At 40.7% G+C, this 21602-nt stretch overlaps 3 protein-coding genes across 3 annotated transcripts in view; all 3 read left to right on the top strand.

Annotated features, from left to right (window-relative positions):
• Positions 1–3562, top strand: part of stard3nl (STARD3 N-terminal like) — a 62563-nt gene extending 59001 nt beyond the window's left edge. Inside the window, exon 9 of the mRNA XM_085377830.1 lies at positions 3260–3562. The gene's annotated coding sequence lies outside the window, so the exon portion shown is untranslated. The remainder of the gene's footprint in view (positions 1–3259) is intronic.
• Positions 3563–11757: 8195 nt separating this feature from the next.
• On the top strand, positions 11758–13449 carry LOC146612917 (tripartite motif-containing protein 16-like). Its single transcript, XM_085378901.1, has one exon. It carries the CDS (start codon positions 11779–11781, stop codon positions 13447–13449), a length of 1671 nt encoding a protein of 556 aa, XP_085235027.1. The 5' UTR covers positions 11758–11778.
• Positions 13450–20184: 6735 nt separating this feature from the next.
• On the top strand, positions 20185–21069 carry LOC146612918 (tripartite motif-containing protein 16-like). Its single transcript, XM_085377689.1, has one exon. It carries the CDS (start codon positions 20185–20187, stop codon positions 21067–21069), a length of 885 nt encoding a protein of 294 aa, XP_085233815.1.
• Positions 21070–21602: the final 533 nt, after the last annotated feature.

Genomic DNA, 21602 nt, shown 5'->3' on the forward strand with positions numbered 1-21602 from the left:
CTGTTTACATGAAAGGGGTGGCATTGGGGGCATCTGACCAATCACATAGAGAGCAGCAGAACAGCTGACTTTACAAAGAAAGATAAAACTATAAACATGAAAAGGTTAAACACTTGTATTAATAAAGTTCAAATAGGAACTAAAAGTTCTTTTGCTGAGCTCTGTTGATGTTTACCAGTCTGGGAGAAAATACAAGCATAAATACAAAAATGGCCGTGGATATACTGGGAAAAGCATGTCGAATGATGAGCAGTGACACAGGAGACCAAGAGGAATTGCTCAGATAAGATTAAATGCTTTCATGGACGAGGACATGCTAGGGACAAGTGTTGCAGACAAAAGAAAAAAACGAGATTAATGTTTATAGAGGAATTCAAAATGTTGTGAAATTGTTCTGCAGACAAATGGGAAAAGTCAAAGAATGAAGTTGAATTTAAGAATCTAAACTGATTAGACTACTGATGCTCATCAATGGAAAGATCCTCCCACTATCCATGGCACAGCAGTCCAAAGGGATCTTTCAGGTACTTGTTGTAAAGCAGTTTTCCAGAGAACTGATTGGTAGCTAAGTGGTGATTTCATACTTGTTGATCCGTAATCTAAATCTCAAACACACACACACACACACACACACACACACACACACACACACACACACACACACACACACACACACACACACACACACACACACACACCTTAACAGCACCTCAGAAAACAGGGTGGTACTTAAAGCTTTGATCTAAGAAACCTGACAACATCTAATATTTTCATTGTTTGTAACAAAAATGTTGCACTGACTTTAGTTTTTTTACTTCTAATAATATCTTTATTTATTTTAGTATTGGTGTCAATGTCCACACACAAAAACCTCTTAGAGGACAGTTTGTTGTTGGAGTTAATTTTCCTCTGCAGTCTTTGCTCCATATTCCCCGATGGCGATGCATACATGTATGAGGATTTAAGGAAGTGAAGCAAACTTCCTGTACAGGAAAACCTGTAATTGCTGCTGTTTAACAATAATAAATATTTGTTTTTGCACCTTCTAAATTTTAAATGGTCAGATTTTGTATGCTTTGTGTAGAATTACATATTCATATTGGGACGTGTGTGTTTCTTGTGTAGCTGCTGAGTCAGGGGGCCTTTGGGTACCTGCTGCCCATCATCTCCTTCGTTCTGGCCTGGATAGAAACGTGGCTGCTCGACTTCAAGGTCCTGCCTCAGGAGATCGAAGACGAAAACAGTGAGTCTCAATTGAGCTAATAATAAAAAAGGCACCTTCATTACTGTTGCAGCACTGCTGCTGTCACTGCTGTGATCTCTGTCAACAGATCGTTTACCTTACAGGTTCCTTTTAAAACCTTCCTTTAAGTTAGCAAAAGAATGTGAAAAAACAAGTACTATGACTCAAGAGCCTCTGAGTGGAGAATGAAAAAGAAACAAGAAAACGATAAAGAACAGCAGCAGGCGCTCTGGTGAAACACTGCCACCTGCTGGTGAACATTCAAAGCTACATACTGAGTAATTTTATTCAGTTGTTTTATTTAAAATAAAAGAGCATGGGATAAGAAGTTAATATTATAATTATTTATAATAATGTTAGAGTAAAAAGTGTAATGCATCAGCTTCCTGTTGCTATTTCACAGGTAATTATTAATAATTATATGCTATGAACAAAATCTGCAAATGTGTTTACTCACCTGATAAATGAAAGTTATTTCACCGCTGTTATGTTATTTTAACCTCATTGATGTCCTGCTGATGCAGTTATTCCTGCTTCCTTCATCCTTCTGTGTTTCAGGACATCAGTCCATCATAGATACAAGTAGGGCTCCTCTCCTGGGTCCAGGTCCTTTATCTGATGGGCAGTTCTACTCTCCGCGAGAGTCTTTGGCAGGTCTGTTTCCTCCCACTGACATCAGACAAACCCAAACACACCCGACACACTCGCTTCAGCTGTCGCTCTTTCAGACTGCTCAGTCTGATGATTCTGACTCTTCATTCCCATTTAAATGAGCGTACAGACACAAAATATGAAGATATACAGTTCATTTTATTGTCATTATTATTATTATTATTATTATTAGAGTTTTTAGATTTCCAGCTTTGCACCAGAGGTGGAGCCAGACATTTGAAACACCCAGGGCTTAGCCCTAAAGGGTAGTATGCATGTGGGATTTTTTTTTTTTTTTTTGGGGGGGGGGTGTAGAAATGACTGAAAGATTAATAGGCTCTGTTTTGAGTTTTGTTCAAAAAAGAATGACTTCATATAGGGAAAAATATATATCACATGTGCAGGACACCTTAAACTAGTTTTTTAATTAAGCAGCGAGGCAGAACAAAATCGGGGCTGTATCAAGACACGAGGACTAAACCCCAATTCAACCAGACCCAGAACTGATCCGGAATTAAAACAGGACTACAACAGTTCAAAATCAGGACTACTGAGGACTTAACCAAGACAGAACCACAATCAGAACTAGATGATAGTAGCACTAAAAATCATCATAGACCTGCACTACACTTATTTTTTTAATTCTACCAAAGTCCACTATTTAGATTGAGAAAAGTTTATATAATTATTTAGCCTTGTTGTGCGAACAAGCCTCCATAACTTAATAAATGTAGAATTTGAAAAATAACAAACCTAAAAAGAAACACTAGGTACGAGATACATGAGGACCTATGATACGGTGATACTTTTGGTAAACAACCATTTGACTAACATGTGTGTCTCACCTGCTCTTGTTCATCTCTGTTCTGTCCTCGTTCTCCATCTCCCTCTCTGTTCCTCTCTCTCCCTCTTTGTGCTGACAATCATCAAATATACAGTTGAAACCAGATATTTACTCTTCAGATCAAAACACAAACACTTTTTTAATTGTAACATCAAATCAGACTAAATGTTTATTTTTTTAGATTGATAAATATAAAAAACATATTTGTTAACTTTAAGAGTAAAGAGAGAAACTATCTGTATTTCTTAATTGCAAATGGCACCAAATTGTATTCAAAACTGAGCCACACTTATGGAGCTCCACAGTTCTTTTCCTGGTGTTTTGGTTGACATCTCTTGATTTTTCCCATGTCACAGAAACAGGCTCTGTGTTTTGCCTTATATGCATCCACAGCTGTGCCACCAATTTACTCACATGGACTCTACAAACCTATCAGAAGCTTCTTCAGCTCAGAATGGAATCGTCTGGAGTTTGAACTAAACTCCAGACGATTCCTACTGTGCTGTTTTATTTCTCCACAGGATCTCCGATCCTGAACATGGAGGGATTTTTGGGTCCTCCAGCGTTGTGCTACTGAGGGGAAAACTTCTGCCTTACACCTTCAGCCATTTTAGTTTGTATTTGTTCATATCCACAAATGCAGCTCACGTTCTGATATCAGCCTTCTGCACGTTCACCGCGACCGGGAAAGTGCCACTTAAAAGTTTCAGTGTCATGAACTCTGGTTACTGTATGAGTTTTGTTTCTCCACCTTTAAGGAACTCGAGACCTTACAAGAGATTTATCAGAAATAAATCATTACATCCTTATCAGTATCCATCCATAATTCAAAACATTACATCACACTTAAAAATATATATATTTACACTTTCAATTTAAAAACAGAGTGTTAATGTCTTATTTCCAGCATAATGTTTACTTATAATTCTGTGATCATTTTCTTATGCTTCGGTTGAGTCACTGCAAAGGAAAATAAGCTCATGGATGCCACAGAAAGGATTGTTCAGCCAGTATTGAGCCTGCAGACCAGACTGTAGCAGAAAGAGAAAGTCAAACTCTTAGAGATGTTTATGATTACTTCAATGTCTTAAAAATGTGCATGAAAGAATATTAAGGTAACATATAGAGATGTGAACGATACTGTTTGTTTTGAAACGAGAGTGAAGGATTGTGTGTTAAAGAAAACGAGCCATAAACGTGCAGCATGTACACTCGGAGATTTGGGTTTAGTGCACTGAACAGAAGGGACGCTGCTCTCGAAAGCTGCTGTGACGGGCGGGGAAACGTTCTAATGCAAATGTACATATCTTCATGCATGCTTTGCAAGCTCAGTGGATGTTTATTCTTTTTATTCTTTTTTAAAGAAAAGCCCGTCTGTATAACAGAATCATTAAAATGTTAAAGGTTATGTGGTTTTGTTTAATTGCTTATGTCAAACGTCGACCTTAAAGAGATCAACAGAATAAGAACTTAGACATAAATTAGCCTTATGAATAAATAAAATGTGAAAATATCAGTTTGTTTCAGGTAATGTCAGCTGTTTATTAAAACAAATATTCCTTTTTCATCTCTATTTTTAATTACTAGTCTTAATTAAGGTGAACAGATTCTGAATGGGGGACTTTTATTTTAATTGTGTGTAATATATTGATAAGATGAGAGAGCCTTTATTTGTCAGTTGCAGGTCTTTTGCCCACAACCGAGATGACAGACCTTGGTGACCGTACATACAATACAAACATTACATTGGGGAGACAGGTCAGGCCAGGTAGCGAGGAAAAAAAACCTTGAAATGTGAAACACAAAAGGATAATACAGGAATGCACAGGTATCAACACACCATAACACAATAAACACAGACAGCAACATGGGAAAGAGTTCCAGTGTGTACATCTGCTCTGGGACCGCTGCAATCTTTCGACTGCGCCTCCAGCTGACCCGATGTCCACATCATGGGGGAGGTAAACGTTGGAGGTGGCGTTGGATCCGGGGTAGGGAGGGTGATGCGTCAGTGAGTGCTTATCAGTATCAGTATATGTATGTGTGTGCGTCAGTGTTGGTCAAGTTACTTGAAAAAAGTAATCAGTAACTAATTAATTCCCCAAAAAAGTAATCCCGTTACTTTACTGATTACTTATTTTCAAAAGTAATTAATTACTTAGTTACTTAGTTACTTTTTAAAAAAACGATTTACAACCTGAATAGGTGATAAAGCGATAGATCTCTCAGCCCAATTCTACTTTTTCTACATAATCCATCATACAAAATGTAATCAAATGGAAAAGTCCCTTTTTAAAACTTGTTTTATTAGTTTTAACCTTTTAACTTTATGCATCAAGCAAAAATGTAATTATATGCAACATTCACTGACTGGAAGAAATTTGTTTAATATTTAAACCTATTTTCTACACATTCCAGCACATAAATTTATTTATTTTTTTGTGTTTACACTCAGTCTTTCAAATAGATGCAAGTAAAACACAGCAGAAAATAAATAAAGTCAAAGACTAGCGGTCCTTTTGCTCTATTTTCACCTGTAAAGCAGGAGCAGGGTAGGCGGAGGTTTACCCTGGTGCAGGTGTGCCGCAGCGGTCAGTGGAAGGATATGGCAGCTCTGTGAATTTCCCATTACGTGGTAGCGCACTCGGTGCTTGCTTGGAGGTTTAGGGGTTTTTTTTCGCTGTAAAAAGAAGTTTTCTTCCCACGCACAACGGACGCTAATGTTTTTGTCACTTTTTATGGAATCAAACTCAAAGTAAGGTCAGTACTTCCACGCTTTAAACGCTGCACGCTCATACTCTCTCCCACAATCGATATGTGATCCATTGTTGATCTGCACACAGCTGTTGTCACAAACGTCGCCCTTGCTTACGTCACTGTCAGGAGACATTCTCGCAAAAAAAATCACGGTTTTAGTAACGCAGTAACGCAGCGTTCCTACGGGAAAGTAACGGTAATCTAATTACCGTTTTTGCGATAGTAATCCCTTATTTTACTCATTACTCGAAAAAAGTAATCGGATTACAGTAACGCGTTACTGCCCATCTCTGGTGTGCGTGTCCAGAGTTCAGCTGAGACAGTGTCCTTCGCCCTGCCAGGCTAAGTAAACAGTCTTCCAGCCAACCCAGGTGGCCTTGTAGGGAATGGGAAGGAACAGACTCAACACAGTCGTTATCAGGGAGTTGTTGGCGCCGAAGGAGTAGCCGGGTTATGATGGTAATTGAGAATTTCAAGCTGTTTTTTAACACTCCGACACTGGTCTCTCAGTCCCCCATTAATAGCTGCGAGCTTCTCCGTGATGTTATTAGCCGTCGATTCTGTGGTCTTTTCACTCTTTTTGGCTCACATAGCAGATTCTGAGACCTCACGACCGCAGCCAACTGATCCGAGGTGTAATCCAGCTCCGCCCAGAGATGTTGTTCTGAGTTGATTCTTTCCTGATGTAATCCAACATGCATACGCTCAAAGGTGTTATTCTGAGCATTCACTGCAGTCGTAAGCGCCTCCAAGCTCTTAACCATGCTGCCTTCAGTGAGCCCTTTCTGAGAAGTCGCACCTGTCGTTCCAATCCCAGCGGGCAGCCTTGTGGGGGTTTGAACAGCCGGTTCCGCTCTCTTAATTCTCCGATAAGCCAGGGTCAAGCCAGCTCCGATCAGCAAGAACCCTGTTATCATGGTTCCGAATAGGTAGTTAACTTCAGCGTCCTCGATCGACAGTCCCGCCAGGCACACGATCCTCTGCCACCCGTCCGTCGTGTATCCGGCAGGGAAAGTCCCTCCAGGGCACTCGGGTTCTCCCGAGCCCAGACTTCTCGTTAAAGGGTGTCAATAGCATTCAGAGACCAGTTGATCAAATCCATAATTCTCTTTTAGGTTTTAGACACAGACTGTGAGAGAGTGTTCCAGGGAAAGTAATACAAAAAAGACACACGACTAGACAAGGACATAAGAACTAGCAGGAAAGATAAGGGAGAGGAGAAAAGTGCGTCCGCCTCCTCCGAGAGCCAAAGTAATTAATTACATTTATTGAATTAAATAAAGATTAACCCTTATTTTTAAAGAAGACATGCTACTGAATACATGGACTGTAGATAAAAGATGGAGGTGACCTTTTATTAGAGTTAATAGTTTTGAATTTTCTAGTTTTTATTTTTCATTCCATTTTGACTTTTTAAGGTCAGTTTAGTGTCAGTTAGTCTCCAGAGTGAATTTTATTCTTTCAGTTTAGTTTTTAGTTTCAGTTACTTTTAGGCTTTTAAATTATTATTGTTATATGGAGGCCAAATGTCAGAGGGAACATTTATGAAAATCAGCAGAGAGATCACTAAAAATAAAGATTTATTTTACCCCCCCTTTATTTTTTATTCATTAAATAAGATCAAACTAATTTGGGGGGGGGGGGGGGGGGGGGGGGGGACTTTTTATTTAGTAATTTTTGTGGCAATAACCAAAAAAAAAAAACAAACAAGCAACATACACAGCAAAATCTCCAGTGTTAAATTAACACTGGAGAGTGTCTATATGGGTCCACACCTCTGAGTGTTAAATACAACACTGTTGAGTGTTAAATTAACACCTTTGACAGTGTTATATGTTTAAAAGTAACCTAGTCAGGTTTGAAGATTAACAATGGCTAACACTGAGCAGTGCTGATTTTCTAACACTGGAATATTTCTAACATTTTGAGTTATTTTCCAGTGTTAGAAAATCAGCACATTTTTTTTTTTTGTCCCAACGACGTTTCTTGTGTGTGACGATTGTCCACCTGTCCTTAATTTTATCACCTCAAAAGTCACCCTAACATTGTAGAAACATGTTATTGCATCAGACATGAGCTCTAACCTGTTCAACCATGATAATCACTTTAATTAAAACAAGAATCTTTTTTAACATCACTGAACCCTTAAAGCTCACCAGTCAGTCATCAGCTCCAGCACGCGCCTCATCTTGAAATATTCTAGCTTGAATTTTATTTTTTATCCTATTGCTGCACAAGATGCACCGCGACTCTCTGAGGGGAACAAAATAGGAAGCACGTGTAAAACAATAATAATAATGATAATAATAATAATAATATTAATGCATTAACTGTAAACAAAAACAAGGGTAAACTGATCGATTGTTTGTTGGCTGTTATGAGTTTCATGATAACCGTGTATTGACGATTACAATGAAGTGACAATACTGTGTCAATAATGCAGGTATAACGTGAACGTATGAGCAACTGTTCTCTTTTTACAGGTATGCCTAGACTTGCTCAAACCTTTGAGTTTAACTATTTTGAATTTTAAATTCTTTAAATCTAACCAAGGAAAAAGGGCAGATTAGCTTGGGTAAAAGAACGAAAGTTTAGGCACACATCTGGTGGACAAAACTATGAAGCGCAGCTTGAATCTACAGCTTATAATGAACTGCTTCATTATGATTGCCCACTCTGCAGAGATGAACTGACAGCTTCTCTTTAATGTCACGTGACAGTTGTGTCTGATATCGGGCTGATATGGTGCTTTGAACATGTATTTGTTTTACGTGAAAAAAATTCTGTTATGTCGATTTTAATAATAAATAATTTAGATGAATAAAACGTTCTTGTGTAAACATGTGCCATGGTGTGTTCTCCTGTTGCTTGTGACTTCTTGTAGTTTGTTAGTAATAAAAAATACACTAAATATAACAATGTAAAGCACAATATTATAATAGTTGTGAGTATTGTGCTGTGAGGTCACTGCCTCCACCTGATTATGTAATTAACCAGCAGACTGGTACGTTTATATATAATATACTATAAGTTATATCATTATAATTATGTGTACATCATATTTCTTATGTACATTTTAGACCTGGGAGCAGAAATGCTGATGAACTGGTTTTTATTCAGGAACAGGCAGAGCGTCCTCTCTTCCTGGCTCCATGTCTATAATTATGTCACACACTGATTCGCTCTCACAAAATCACCAAAACACGGCACAAATCCCACCAATGGTTCAATTCCTTATAAATCATTGAATCAGGTACTGAAGCAGTGACGTGCTGAATGAAGCTTCAGACGTCATTGATCACGTGACTCTGTTCAGACAAACCAAGCCTCAGCACAGCGTTTCTGAAGCAGTGTGTTGATTTTTTGACACATGTGCCGGAGCTTCAGCTTCAAACGGGCCGTCACCATCAGAGTTGCTGGAACCATGTCCCACTACTGGCTACTCTGTTTTATTCTGTGTTAAGTTTTTGAATGTGAATTTTCTGTGTTAAGAATAACAAAGAAAATGTAATGAAGTGATTTTAAAGTTTAAAGTTTGTGTTAAATCTTGTAAGTCAGAGAGAGAGAGAGAGATGAGGTGTGGGTGCACATCAGATGATCAAATGTCAACAACCTGATTGGCCCAAGTGTGAAGATGTGGTGTCCAGTGAGGGAAGGGGGGAGAAAGGGTGAGCAGGTATAAAAGTGAGGTGAAGAAGCGATTCGGGGTTCTTCCCTTTTGTCCTCTGTGAGATGAGCAGTTCAGAAGTTTGGATCTAAGAGGTTCACAGTTACAATTCCAGCAGAGACGCTAAAAGGAGAACCACAGTCCAACCTGTGAATGTTTTTAACCCTTTGTGAAACAACAAAGGCATAAATATGATCATATCAATATTATCTACTGGGTCAGACTCATAGGATCAGGGATTAGAACTCCTTTTATCAGAGAGATGAAATCTACTTCCTGTACAGGGTTTTTTTGTGGGCCTACCGATCGACAGAAACTAGAGTCAATAAAAAAACTAGACATCGGCTCAATGTGTGTGTGGCACAGGGAAACAAGGACTGAGCGCTGTGTAGTCCCACATAAAGTCAGACACCTGGTCACCCTAGGTGGACCATGGCATGGTCTATATGGAGGATACAGACACTGCTGAAAACATGACTCTGTCTGGTTTGGATGATAAAATGTCTTTACTTTAGGAGGCTGTGGCTCAGAGTACATTCACATAATGCCTTTGAATAAATGTAAAAAGCTTGTTTTTCTCCTGCTTTGATTTCTTTGTCCAGGTAGAAATTCTGCTTTTTGCCTCTAAAATCTGAAACAGTTTGAAACAAAGTTTGGCGCTCTAATCCTCTCTGTGTTTGTCCTTTGGTCAGATGGTGATATTGAATGAAATATTCCAGTATTCAGTAGCTCAGCAGCTTTGTAACATGTGGTTTTGCACACTGTTCAAACCTCAGATGTTTGTGTAAACAAGTGTGGAAGACACAAACTCACGGGGGGAGGAACGACATTTACTGTTGATGTGTCTGACATTTAGTCTCCATGAGTTCTCATAAGACTGAAGAACTCTGTGATCTCTAACATGCAGTTGTATGTTTTGAAATCATGTGTCTCATTCTCTGGACTTTACTAGACAACGAGTGAAGAACAGATAACGAATATCATCTTTAAAGTGATGAATAATAACTCTGCCTCTGTGTCTTCATAAAAAGATCGTACTTCTGAAAGGTCAGAGGGCAGCATCCACTCTGGGTTTACACAGTTTTGCAGCTTTAGCTCTTCTGAAGTTCAGCGCCTGCTTTTTAAACCAATCAGAAGCCAGTATTGTAGAGAGTTCATATTTCTTTTCATGCAATTGAATAATTTTGAATGTTTAGGTGAATATTTATATTTAGAGTATTTTCTCGATCAGTGTCTTCAGTCCTGACCCTGAGTGCGTACATTTAAAAATAAAGTGATATAACTTCTTTTACATTACTGTGAACTTCTTGTACAGTTTGACAGCTGATTGTTGTCGTGTTTGTCGTCATATGAAGATCGTTTCCTAAAGAGGACTGAACAGTCATTTAGCCTCTGGCTCCATCCATGAATCTGATGTTTGCTGTATAATCTGTGCTGTTAAAAGTGTAATGGAACATATAATTTGTACATATAATTTCATATGTAATTATGATGATCTTTACCCATTAAGATTTTAAATGAAACGATAAACAAAGGCCAAGAAAACTGAGTTAAACTCCTGAGTCTACTATATATTTGCACCATGAAGAAATGAATTGTTTGCACCAGTAATAAATAATCAAATATATCAAATTATCATCAATATTTAAATAAATGAACCATCGCACGAAACAAAACAACAATTCAACAGACAGTTCTATAAAACTGTGGATGATTCAAAGTGCTGCTATAACTGCACAACAAAACTGCAGTGAGAAAAGCTTTGGATGTTCAGTTTAGTTATAATGACAGTTAAACAACTTAAATACTCGATTAAGTAGGTGAGAAAAAGTTACATTTACTGGATCAGTTTAAGACCAAAATACATTTGAATGAATTACTGACATGGACACTTTGTGAAAAATTACTAAACAGTTCAGGCAAAATTTTACTAAAACCTTGAATTAAACTTGAAAGTTTGCATTTCAAATCCACAGTGACTGTGTACACAGGAAAAACTACAAAATAATGTTTGTTTGTTTTTGTAAACACTGTGGACCGATCTGCATTTGTTGTTGCTAAATTTAAATATTTGTTACTATTTAATGATCATAATCTCATTTGAACATAGGTTTGATTTAGTGGAGTCAGTTGTTCCCATGCATCATTCTGTAAGTGTGAGAATGAACTAAGATTAGAAAATGTCAAAATATAAAGTTTGATTTATTTTTATTCATCACAGCATCCTAAACTTTGCTGAACTTTTTGAAATATAAAATAAACTCGCTGAGTGTTGACTGTCACATTTCAAAGCACCAAGTAAAGATAAAATATTAAACTTTAACTGGGTCAGACTTGTTACTGCATGCTGTAACCAAACATACCACACCCTGCATCATGTGATTGGCTCTTGGTCGCTCTGTAAGAATATTTCTTTAGTGCCTCCCTTCACAGATGTGTCTGTATCAGGATGGGTCTAAACAACATGGTGTAAATGCAGTTGCTGGTGAGCCTCATTTCCTGTAGGAGGTGAACAAGAGCAGAAATCTGTTTCCCTTCAGAGCACAGAGGTTGTTTCTGTTCAGAGGAAGTGAAACTGTCTGACAGTCACTGAGAGACGGTGAAACGGCACAGCACATGAATCAAATGGACCAAACAAAATTCTGCTGTTCAGTCTGTTTGGATCTACTGAAGGATCCGGTGACTATTCCCTGTGGACACAGCTACTGCATGAACTGTATTAAAAGCTTCTGGGATGAAGAGGAAAAGAAGAAAATCTACAGCTGCCCTCAGTGCCGGAGGACTTTCACAGCGAGGCCTGTCCTGGAGAAAAACACCATGTTAGCAGATTTAGTGGAGGAGCTGAAGAAGACTGGACTCCAAGCTGCTCCTGCTGATCACTGCTATGCTGGACCTGAAGATGTGGCCTGTGATGTCTGCACTGGAAGAAAAATGAAAGCCTTGAAGTCCTGTTTTGTGTGTTTGGTCTCTTACTGTGAGAAACACCTTCAGCCTCATTATGTAGCAGCTCAGTTAAAGAAACACAAGCTGGTGGAGCCCTCCAAGAAGCTCCAGGAGAACATCTGCTCTCGTCATGATGAGGTGATGAAGATGTTCTGCCGTACTGATCAGCAGAGTATCTGTTATCTCTGCCCTGTGGATGAACATAAAGGCCACGACACAGTCTCAGCTGCAGCAGAAAGGACTGAGAGGCAGAGAGAGCTGGAGGTGAGTCGACAAAACATCCAGCAGAGAATCCAGGACAGAGAGAAAGATGTGAAGCTGCTTCAACAGGAGGTGGAGGCCATCAATCAGTCTGCTGATCAAACAGTGGAGCACAGTGAGAAGATCTTCACTGAGCTGATCCATCTCATCCAGAAAAGAAGCTCTGATGTGAAGCAGCAGATCAGATCCCAGCAGGAAACTGAAGTGAGTCGAGTCAAAGAGCTTCAGGAGAAGCTGGAGCAGGAGATCACTGAGCTGAAGAGGAAAGATGCTGAGCTGAAGCAGCTCTCACACACAGAGGATCACATCCAGTTTCTACACAACTACCCCTCACTGTCAGCACTCAGTGAGTCTACAGACTCATCCAGCATCAATATCCGTCCTCTGAGCTACTTTGAGGATGTGACAGCAGCTGTGTCAGAGGTCAGAGATAAACTACAGGACATTCTGAGAGAGGAATGGACAAACATCTCACTGACAGTCACTGAAGTGGATGTTTTACTGTCAGATCCACCAGAGCCAAAGACCAGAGCTGGATTCTTAAAATATTCACGTGAAATCACACTGGATCCAAACACAGCGTACAAACAGCTGTTATTATCAGAGGGGAACAGAAAAGCAACATTAATGAATCAACAACAGTCTTATTCTGATCATCCAGACAGATTCACTTCGTATAAACAGGTCCTGAGTAGAGAGAGTCTGACTGGACGTTGTTACTGGGAGGTGGAGTGGAGAGGGGGAGGAGTTTATGTAGCAGTCGCATACAAGAATAGCAGTAGAACAGGGAGTGGGAATGAATGTAGATTTGGACATAATGACAAATCTTGGTCATTAGATTGTAACAACAACAGTTTTACATTTTGGTACAACAACATCCAAACTCGTGTCTCAGGTCCTCGTTCCTCCAGAGTAGGAGTGTACCTGGATCACAGAGCAGGTATTTTGTCCTTCTACAGCGTCTCTGAAACCATGACTCTCCTCCACAGAGTCCAGACCACATTCACTCAGCCGCTCTATGCTGGACTAACATTTTACTACACTGCATTTGGAGCCACAGCTGAGTTGATTAAAGTGAAATAGACTGAAGTCTTTCATATTGTGGGTTTAAATCTGTGTTTTAGTTTCATTTTATTTGCTCTCCATCATTTCTGCACAGAGATCAGCTGTCAGTCAAACATTATGGGTGGTACCTCCACATCTTCTAGTTGTTCTCTTGATGTTTCTGAGTTTTTAAAGGAGATCTTTCCTGTGACTGTTTATGGAGGCTATCACTGCTCATCATCATTTTGATTTACTAAAATATTTCTCCAAATGAAAATGTAAACTTCTCTATCCTCTAAATGTTTCTGCAATATTTGTCTTGAAAAATGTCGACATTTCTCTTCATGAGTATGGCAGACCATGTGTGTGTGTTTGTGTTTGTTTTTGTCAAAATCATCAAACAAATGAGGAAAAACTGTGATTTTAATGAATGAATTCATATATTGTGTTGATGTTTTATTGTGTGAATAAACTGGAAGGTTTGACTATAAATCAAACTTTGAACAAAGTCTTTTCTTCTGTCTTCATTCCAGGATCTCACTCAAATCTGAAGCAGAAAATATGAAACTAATCTGAGAGAATAACTGAAGCAGTTTTCCTCCTGAAGCATCACAAAGTTCAGAGTTCATATTTAGAGCAGAAGATTCAGCAGTCGCTCTGTGACCTTTCAACTATCTTCACTACAGTATTAGTCAATGTCAAGTCAAAAGAAACTTTATTGTAATCTCTACTATATCTGGTGCAGCATACAGGGAGACAAGACTATGGGGCTCCGGTTAGATCAGTGCAAAAAAGGCAATAAATAGATAAAGAAAGGAGAAGAAAATAAATAAAAGCTTAAGTCTAAGGTGATCAAGAGACTTTTCAATTAGAATTTACAATTTACAGTTTGGAGTTTAAAGTGACCAGTGTAGCAGCTTGTAAACCTGGAGTAAATAAATGTCCATAGAGCAGCATGTCTTACAGAGGCAGTGGTGTGTATAGTGCAAAAGAGTCGGTTAGCAGTTTGTGTGGGGGAGAGAGGGAGTTCATGAGTCTGAGGGCTTGTGGGAAAAAGCTATTCTGCAGTCTGGGGGATCAGGCCCCGATGCTGCAGTAGTGTCTGCAGGATGGAAGGAGAGAAAAGAGTATATGTGAGGGGTGAGAGGGGTCACGCACGATGCTGGAGGCTTTACTGATGCAGCGGTTTTGTAGCAGAGGGAGAGATGTTCCGATGATCTTGGCAGCTGCTTTAACAATGCATTGTAGTTTGCTGACATCACCGACATTGCAGTTGCCAAACCACATGGAGATGCAGCTGGTCAGAACACTCTCAATGGTGCTCTGTAGAACGTGGTGAGGATGGGAGGAGTGAGGTTGGCCCGCTTCAGGCGTCTCAGGAAGTGGAAGCGCTGCTGGGCCTTTTTTTGGTGATGGGGGTGGTGTTGGTGGTCCAGGTGAGGTTGTCTGAGATGTGAACTCCCAAGAACTTGATGCTGGTAACAGTCTCTACCGTGGAACCACGAATGCTGAGTGGTGTCTGAGTGGAGTCTTCCTGAAGTCGACAATCATCTCCTTACACTTGTTAACAACAAATCATTTCAAATGAAGTCTATTACAGTTTAACAACTAGTTGATGTGTACAGTGAAACAGTCATGTGACCACAGAACAGCTGAAGACTGAACTGAGGTGAGGATGACACTCAGTGTTTAAAAGGTCACTTTCTGTTGTGTTTAAAGATTTCCTTCAGATATGGTCTTTAATCAGTAAAGCCAGTGATACAGCAGTGTCATTAGCTTTGTTATTGGCACCATGCTGTGTTTATGTATGTATTTAATTCTGCCTGAGGATGTCTTCAGCATGAAATGATCATTTGGACACAAGTGCACAGACGGAGTCGAGCTGTTTACTGCTGATGAGGAAGGAAAATAGTCTGTTGACAAACCCTGGTTTACTCCTAAACTCAAAAAGCTGTGGCTGGAAAAGAGAAAGGCGTTCAGAAGCGGAGACAGGGACTGCTACAGAGAGGCCAAGTACAGGTTCACTAAAGAAGTGGACATTGCAAAACACCAGCACTCTGAGAAGATGCAGCAGCAGATCTCAGAGAATGACTCGGCCTCTGTGTGGAAAGGTTTTAGGAATATCACCAACTACAAGCCTAAAACCCCCCACTCCACTGATGACTTGCTCTTGGCCAACACCCTTAACGACTTCTATTGCCGTTTTGACGAGCCATCAGGCAGCCTTCACACCTCCAACGGCCCCAACAATAGAGGCACTTTGGACACTCATTCCCCCACCTCTCCCCCCTCCATAGAGCCATCACCACCTTCAAACTGTTCACCTACAACACCCCCCTCCTCACCCCACATAAAAGAGGATTTCACACCACCTCCTCCCACCACAACTCTTCATATTCATGAAGCAGATGTGAGGAAGCAGTTTAAGAGTCTGAATGCTCGAAAAGCTCCCGGCCCAGACGGTGTGTCTCCTGCCACCCTCAGACACTGTGCAAACGAGCTGGCCCCAGTGTTTTCTGGCATTTTCAACTCCTCACTGCAGGCATGTCATGTGCCTGCCTGCTTCAAGTCCTCCACCATAATCCCTGTCCCCAAGAAACCTAGGATCACTGGACTAAATGACTACAGACCCGTGGCTCTGACATCTGTGGTCATGAAGTCATTTGAGCACCTAGTTCTCTCCCATCTCAAGACCCTCACGGCCCCCCTCCTGGACCCCCTGCAGTTTGCATACAGAGCCAACAGGTCTGTAGACGACGCCATCAACATGGCCCTACACTTCATCCTGCAGCATCTGGACTCCCCAGGAACCTACGCCAGGATCCTGTTTGTGGACTTCAGCTCTGCCTTCAACACCATCCTTCCAGACCATCTCCGAGGCAAGCTTTCCCAGATGAATGTGCCTGATCCCATCTGCCGGTGGATCACTGACTTCCTGACGGACAGGAAGCAGCATGTGAGGCTGGGAAAGAATGTCTCGGACTCCCGGACCATCAGCACCGGCTCCCCTCAGGGCTGTGTTCTTTCTCCTCTGCTCTTCTCCCTGTACACCAACTGCTGCACCTCCACCCACCAGTCTGTCAAGCTAATCAAGTTTGCAGATGACACCACCGTTATTGGGCTCATCTCGGACGGGGATGAGTCTGCCTACAGGAGGGAGGTTGAACGTCTGGTGTCCTGGTGCAGCCACAACAACCTGGTGCTAAATGCCCAGAAGACAGTGGAGATTATTGTGGACTTCAGGAAGCACACAGCCCCACTCCCCCCCATCATCCTGACTGACACCCCCATCACCTCTGTGGACTCATTCCGCTTCCTGGGTACCACCATCACCCATGACCTGAAGTGGGAGCCCACCATCACCTCCGTCATCAAGAAAGCCCAGCAGAGGATGTACTTCCTGAGGCAGCTGAAGAAATTCAACCTGCCAACACGGACGATGATGCAATCCTACACTGCAATCATCGAGTCCATCCTCACCTCCTCCATCACCGTGTGGTACGCTGGAGCCACTATCAGGGACAAACAGAGACTGCAGCGTGTTGTGTGCTCTGCTGAGAAGGTGATTGGCTGCAGACTCCCATCTCTGCAGGACCTGTACACCTCCAGGACATTGCGGCGTGCAGCTCGGATCTCAGCTGACCCTTCTCACCCTGGACACAGTCTGTTTGACCTGCTCCCCTCAGGCAGGAGGCTCCGGTCCATTCGCACCAGAACCTCTCGCCATAAGAACAGTTTCTTCCCCTCTGCTGTTGGACACATGAACAATAACCATATGACTGTCCCCGCCACTAACACATGACCCTACGCTGTGTCACTGCATCATTCCATGTTTGGCACTGATCACCACCTGCACTCATGTATGTATCTTTCTACGTAGCACTCTTAATTCTTATTCTCATGTATATATCTCATGTATAGCTCATGCACATATCTTTCTACGTAGCACTTTTAATTCTTATTCCTACTTTTATTTTTCCATGTCTATTTAAGTGCTATTTATGACACTATGTTTGCACTTAAGCACCGCAGCAATTTCCTAATGTTGTAAACCTGCTCAACATTTGGCAATAAACCCCATTCTGATTCTGATTCTGATTCTGTTGGATATTAATACAAATTCATAAGCATGAAAACAATGTAAATACACTGCGAAATTGTTTGAAATTGGTTATTTTTCATGTTGCATTAATGGTTGTCATTTGATTCAAGAGAACTGCGATCTGTACATCAGTAATCGGCTAGTAAGTCTTTTCTGGGATCGATTGGTAATGGCTTCTTTCTCTACCAGGGGGCTTTCGCGCTCTCTCTCCTCATTACTAAACTAATGCAGAAGAGAAGCATCTCAAAATCACCCTCGTCATTCTTTCCTCCGTGTTTTAAGGTAATGGTGATCAAAACATGATATTTTATACTCTGTACGTTGTTGAGATATTTTATAGGTAGTCTTTCGTTATTTTGTGAGCTTCAGAAATATTTTATTATAGATTTTTAGTGGGTAGACCGCGGTTTTGAGCCTCAGTTGCACAATGGCCATTAAGCTAACGGCAGAAGCTACAAACGTTTCTATTGTTATCTATTTTGTACGGAAACATGTTCAGATACAAATAGTAAGCACTCAATTGTTATTTTTGGGTTATTAATTATCTCTTTCTTCCACTGTGTGACATTGAGCAGTACGCAATGTGAATTACTTATGTTCATTTTTCATTGCATTAAACTACTGCATGAGAGAATCACTTGAAAATCACTCTTAATTTCCCCTCTGCTTTCAGGGGTGTAACATAACTGCGCAATACAGCTGCAGTGAGCAAAGCTTTGGATGTACAGTTAGGAAATTAAAATACTAAAGCTAAGTAGGTGAAGCAAGCATGCAGTTAATGACTTTTTTACACCACAGTACACTTGGCATTAGGGCTGCCAAGATTAGTCGACTAGTCATTATTACGTCGTTTATCAAAATCGTAAACCACTAATTTAATAGTCGACGCGTCGTTTGAAACTTTGTAAGATCCTGAAAGACACGGGAATAAGCAGTAGGATTTAAGAGTGTAATAACGGACTGAAACAGAAGATGGCAGCAATGCATGTTCAAGGATGCCAGCTGCCGTTAAAGGCGAAAGAAGAAGAAGCAGTCTCCAGCATCGTAGCTCTGTCCAAATTCAGGGGCGGCATCCTTCGGAGGCCGCATTTGTAGGCCGATTGCGTTACAGCGACGCGACGAAGGCTCCGACAAATGCGTCGTCCTTTTCCCCGGATTTGGAGGATGGGTCGTGCTAGTGCAGTAAGCTGTGCGTCCAATGGATGCATGGTCTGATCAGTCAACTAATCGCAAAAATAATCGGTGACTAGTCGACGATCAAAATCATCATTTGTGGCAGCCCTACTTGGCACTGGTCATTTGTATAACAATTCTTACATAATGAGTAAAACATATGTTTGATTTATTGTAGACAGTTGTTCCCATGCTTATTTTGAGAAAAAGTCAACACGTGAGATTAGTTGTTTCAAGAAAAACTGCCATGGCTGCTGTACCCTCTACAAAATGCCTTGTTTAGATGAGTTAAGAGTGTAACAAATTCATCCTGTTTAATCCACAAGGGCAGGGGTGTCAAAGTCCTGAAACTTTTACATGTGTCCCTGCTGCAACACACCTGAATAAAATGAGTAGGTCATTAGCAAGAGTCTTGACTACATGCTGAGGTGGGAACCCCTAAACCTCAACATTTTTAACTTAACATTCAGCAATTATTTCAACTCAAAACGTTCAGTTATCAGCATTCACACTGCAGTTTCTTCAGAAAAGGGATTTTCTAGTTTTAAATAAATGAAAGTGTTTGGAAAAAAATGTACTTCAACAATAACAATGCTTATATTGTGCCACGTTCATTCATGAGCTGCTATAACATGAATCTAATGGCTGAATTGTCACCTCAGTATGCAGTCAGGGCTCTTGCTAATTGATCTAATTTTATTGAGGTGTGTTGGAGCAGCGACACATGTAAAAGTTTCAGGACCTCAAGGGCTGGAGTTTTAACACCTGTGCACAAGGGTGTAACCAGCGTTATCATGGAGCGCTTTATTATCTCAAAAGGTACTATACCAATAAAGTTTTACCTTACTTAAATCATCGCCACAAGCCATTTCATATAGGCTAAGTTACTAGTTAACAAGGTTAGCTAGGTCACAGTTTTAACTGCATATTGTAAATCAAACATAACAAACCCTGGCACTGATGAAATAAGCATTTATGACTTGTTGTTGCCTCCCTTCACAGATGTGTCTGTATCAGGATGGGTCTAAACAACATGGTGTAAATGCAGTTGCTGGTGAACTCATTTCCTGTAGGAGGTGAACAAGAGCAGAGATCTGTTTCCCTTCAGAGCACAGAGGTTGTTTCTGTTCAGAGAAAGTCAAACTGTCTGACAGTCACTGAGAGACGGTGAAACGGCACAGCACATGAATCAAATGGATCAAACAAAATTCTGCTGTTCAGTCTGTTTGGATCTACTGAAGGATCCGGTGACTATTCCCTGTGGACACAGCTACTGCATGAACTGTATTAAAACCCACTGGGATGGAGAGGAAAACAGGAAAATCTACAGCTGCCCTCAGTGCAGACAGACTTTCATACCGAGGCCTGTCCTGGTGAAAAACACCATGTTAGCAGATTTAGTGGAGGAGCTGAAGAAGACTGGACTCCAAGCTGCTCCTGCTGATCACTGCTATGCTGGACCTGAAGATGTGGCCTGTGATGTCTGCACTGGAAGAAAAATGAAAGCATTCAAGTCCTGTTTATTCTGTCTGGCATCTTACTGTGAGAAACACCTTCAGACTCATTATGAAGTAGCTCCATTAAAGCTGAAGCAGCTCTCACACACAAAGGATCACAACCAGTTTCTACACAACTACCCCTCACTGTCAGCACTCAGTGAGTCTACAGACTCATCCAGCATCAATATCCGTCCTCTGAGCTACTTTGAGGATGTGACAGCAGCTGTGTCAGAGGTCAGAGATAAACTACAGGACATTCTGAGAGAGCAATGGACAAACATCTCACTGACAGTCACTGAAGTGGATGTTTTACTGTCACAACCAGAGCCAAAGACCAGAGCTGGATTCTTAAAATATTCACGTGAAATCACACTGGATCCAAACACAGCACACAAACAGCTGTTATTATCAGAGGGGAACAGAAAAGCAACATTAATGAATCAACAACAGTCTTATTCTGATCATCCAGACAGATTCACTTGGTGGTGTCAGGCCCTGAGTAGAGAGAGTCTGACTGGACGTTGTTACTGGGAGGTGGAGTGGAGAGGGGGAGGAGTTTATGTAGCAGTCGCATACAAGAATAGCAGTAGAACAGGGAGTGGGAATGAATGTAGATTTGGACATAATGACAAATCTTGGTCATTAGATTGTAACAACAACAGTTTTACATTTTGGTACAACAACATCCAAACTCGTGTCTCAGGTCCTCGTTCCTCCAGAGTAGGAGTGTACCTGGATCACAGAGCAGGTATTTTGTCCTTTTACAGCGTCTCTGAAACCATGACTCTCCTCCACAGAGTCCAGACCACATTCACTCAGCCGCTCTATGCTGGACTGAGGGTTTATGATTATGGAGCCACTGCTGAGTTGATTAAAGTGAAATAGACTGAAGTCTTTCATATTGTGGGTTTAAATCTGTGTTTTAGTTTCATTTTATTTTCTCTCCATCATTTCTGCACAGAGATCAGCTGTCAGTCAAACATTATGGGTGGTACCTCCACATCTTCTAGTTGTTCTCTTGATGTTTCTGAGTTTTTAAAGGAGATCTTTCCTGTGACTGTTTATGGAGGCTATCACTGCTCATCATCATTTTGATTTACTGAAATATTTCTCCACATGAAAATGTAAACTTCTCTATCCTCTAAATGTTTCTGGAATATTTGTCTTGAAAAATGTCGACATTTCTCTTTATGAGTATGGCAGACCATGTGTGTGTGTTTGTGTTTGTTTTTGTCAAAATCATCAAACAAATGAGGAAAAACTGTGATTTTAATGAATGAATTCATATATTGTGTTGATGTTTTATTGTGTGAATAAACTGGAAGGTTTGACTATAAATCAAACTTTGAACAAAGTCTTTTCTTCTGTCTTCATTCCAGGATCTCACTCAAATCTGATGCAGAAAATATGAAACTAAT

The sequence above is a fragment of the Diplotaxodon limnothrissa genome, linkage group LG18 (assembly GCF_057381915.1).
Source record: "Diplotaxodon limnothrissa isolate DT_005_m linkage group LG18, D_limnothrissa_male_GT1.1, whole genome shotgun sequence".
Classification (NCBI taxonomy): domain Eukaryota; kingdom Metazoa; phylum Chordata; class Actinopteri; order Cichliformes; family Cichlidae; genus Diplotaxodon; species Diplotaxodon limnothrissa.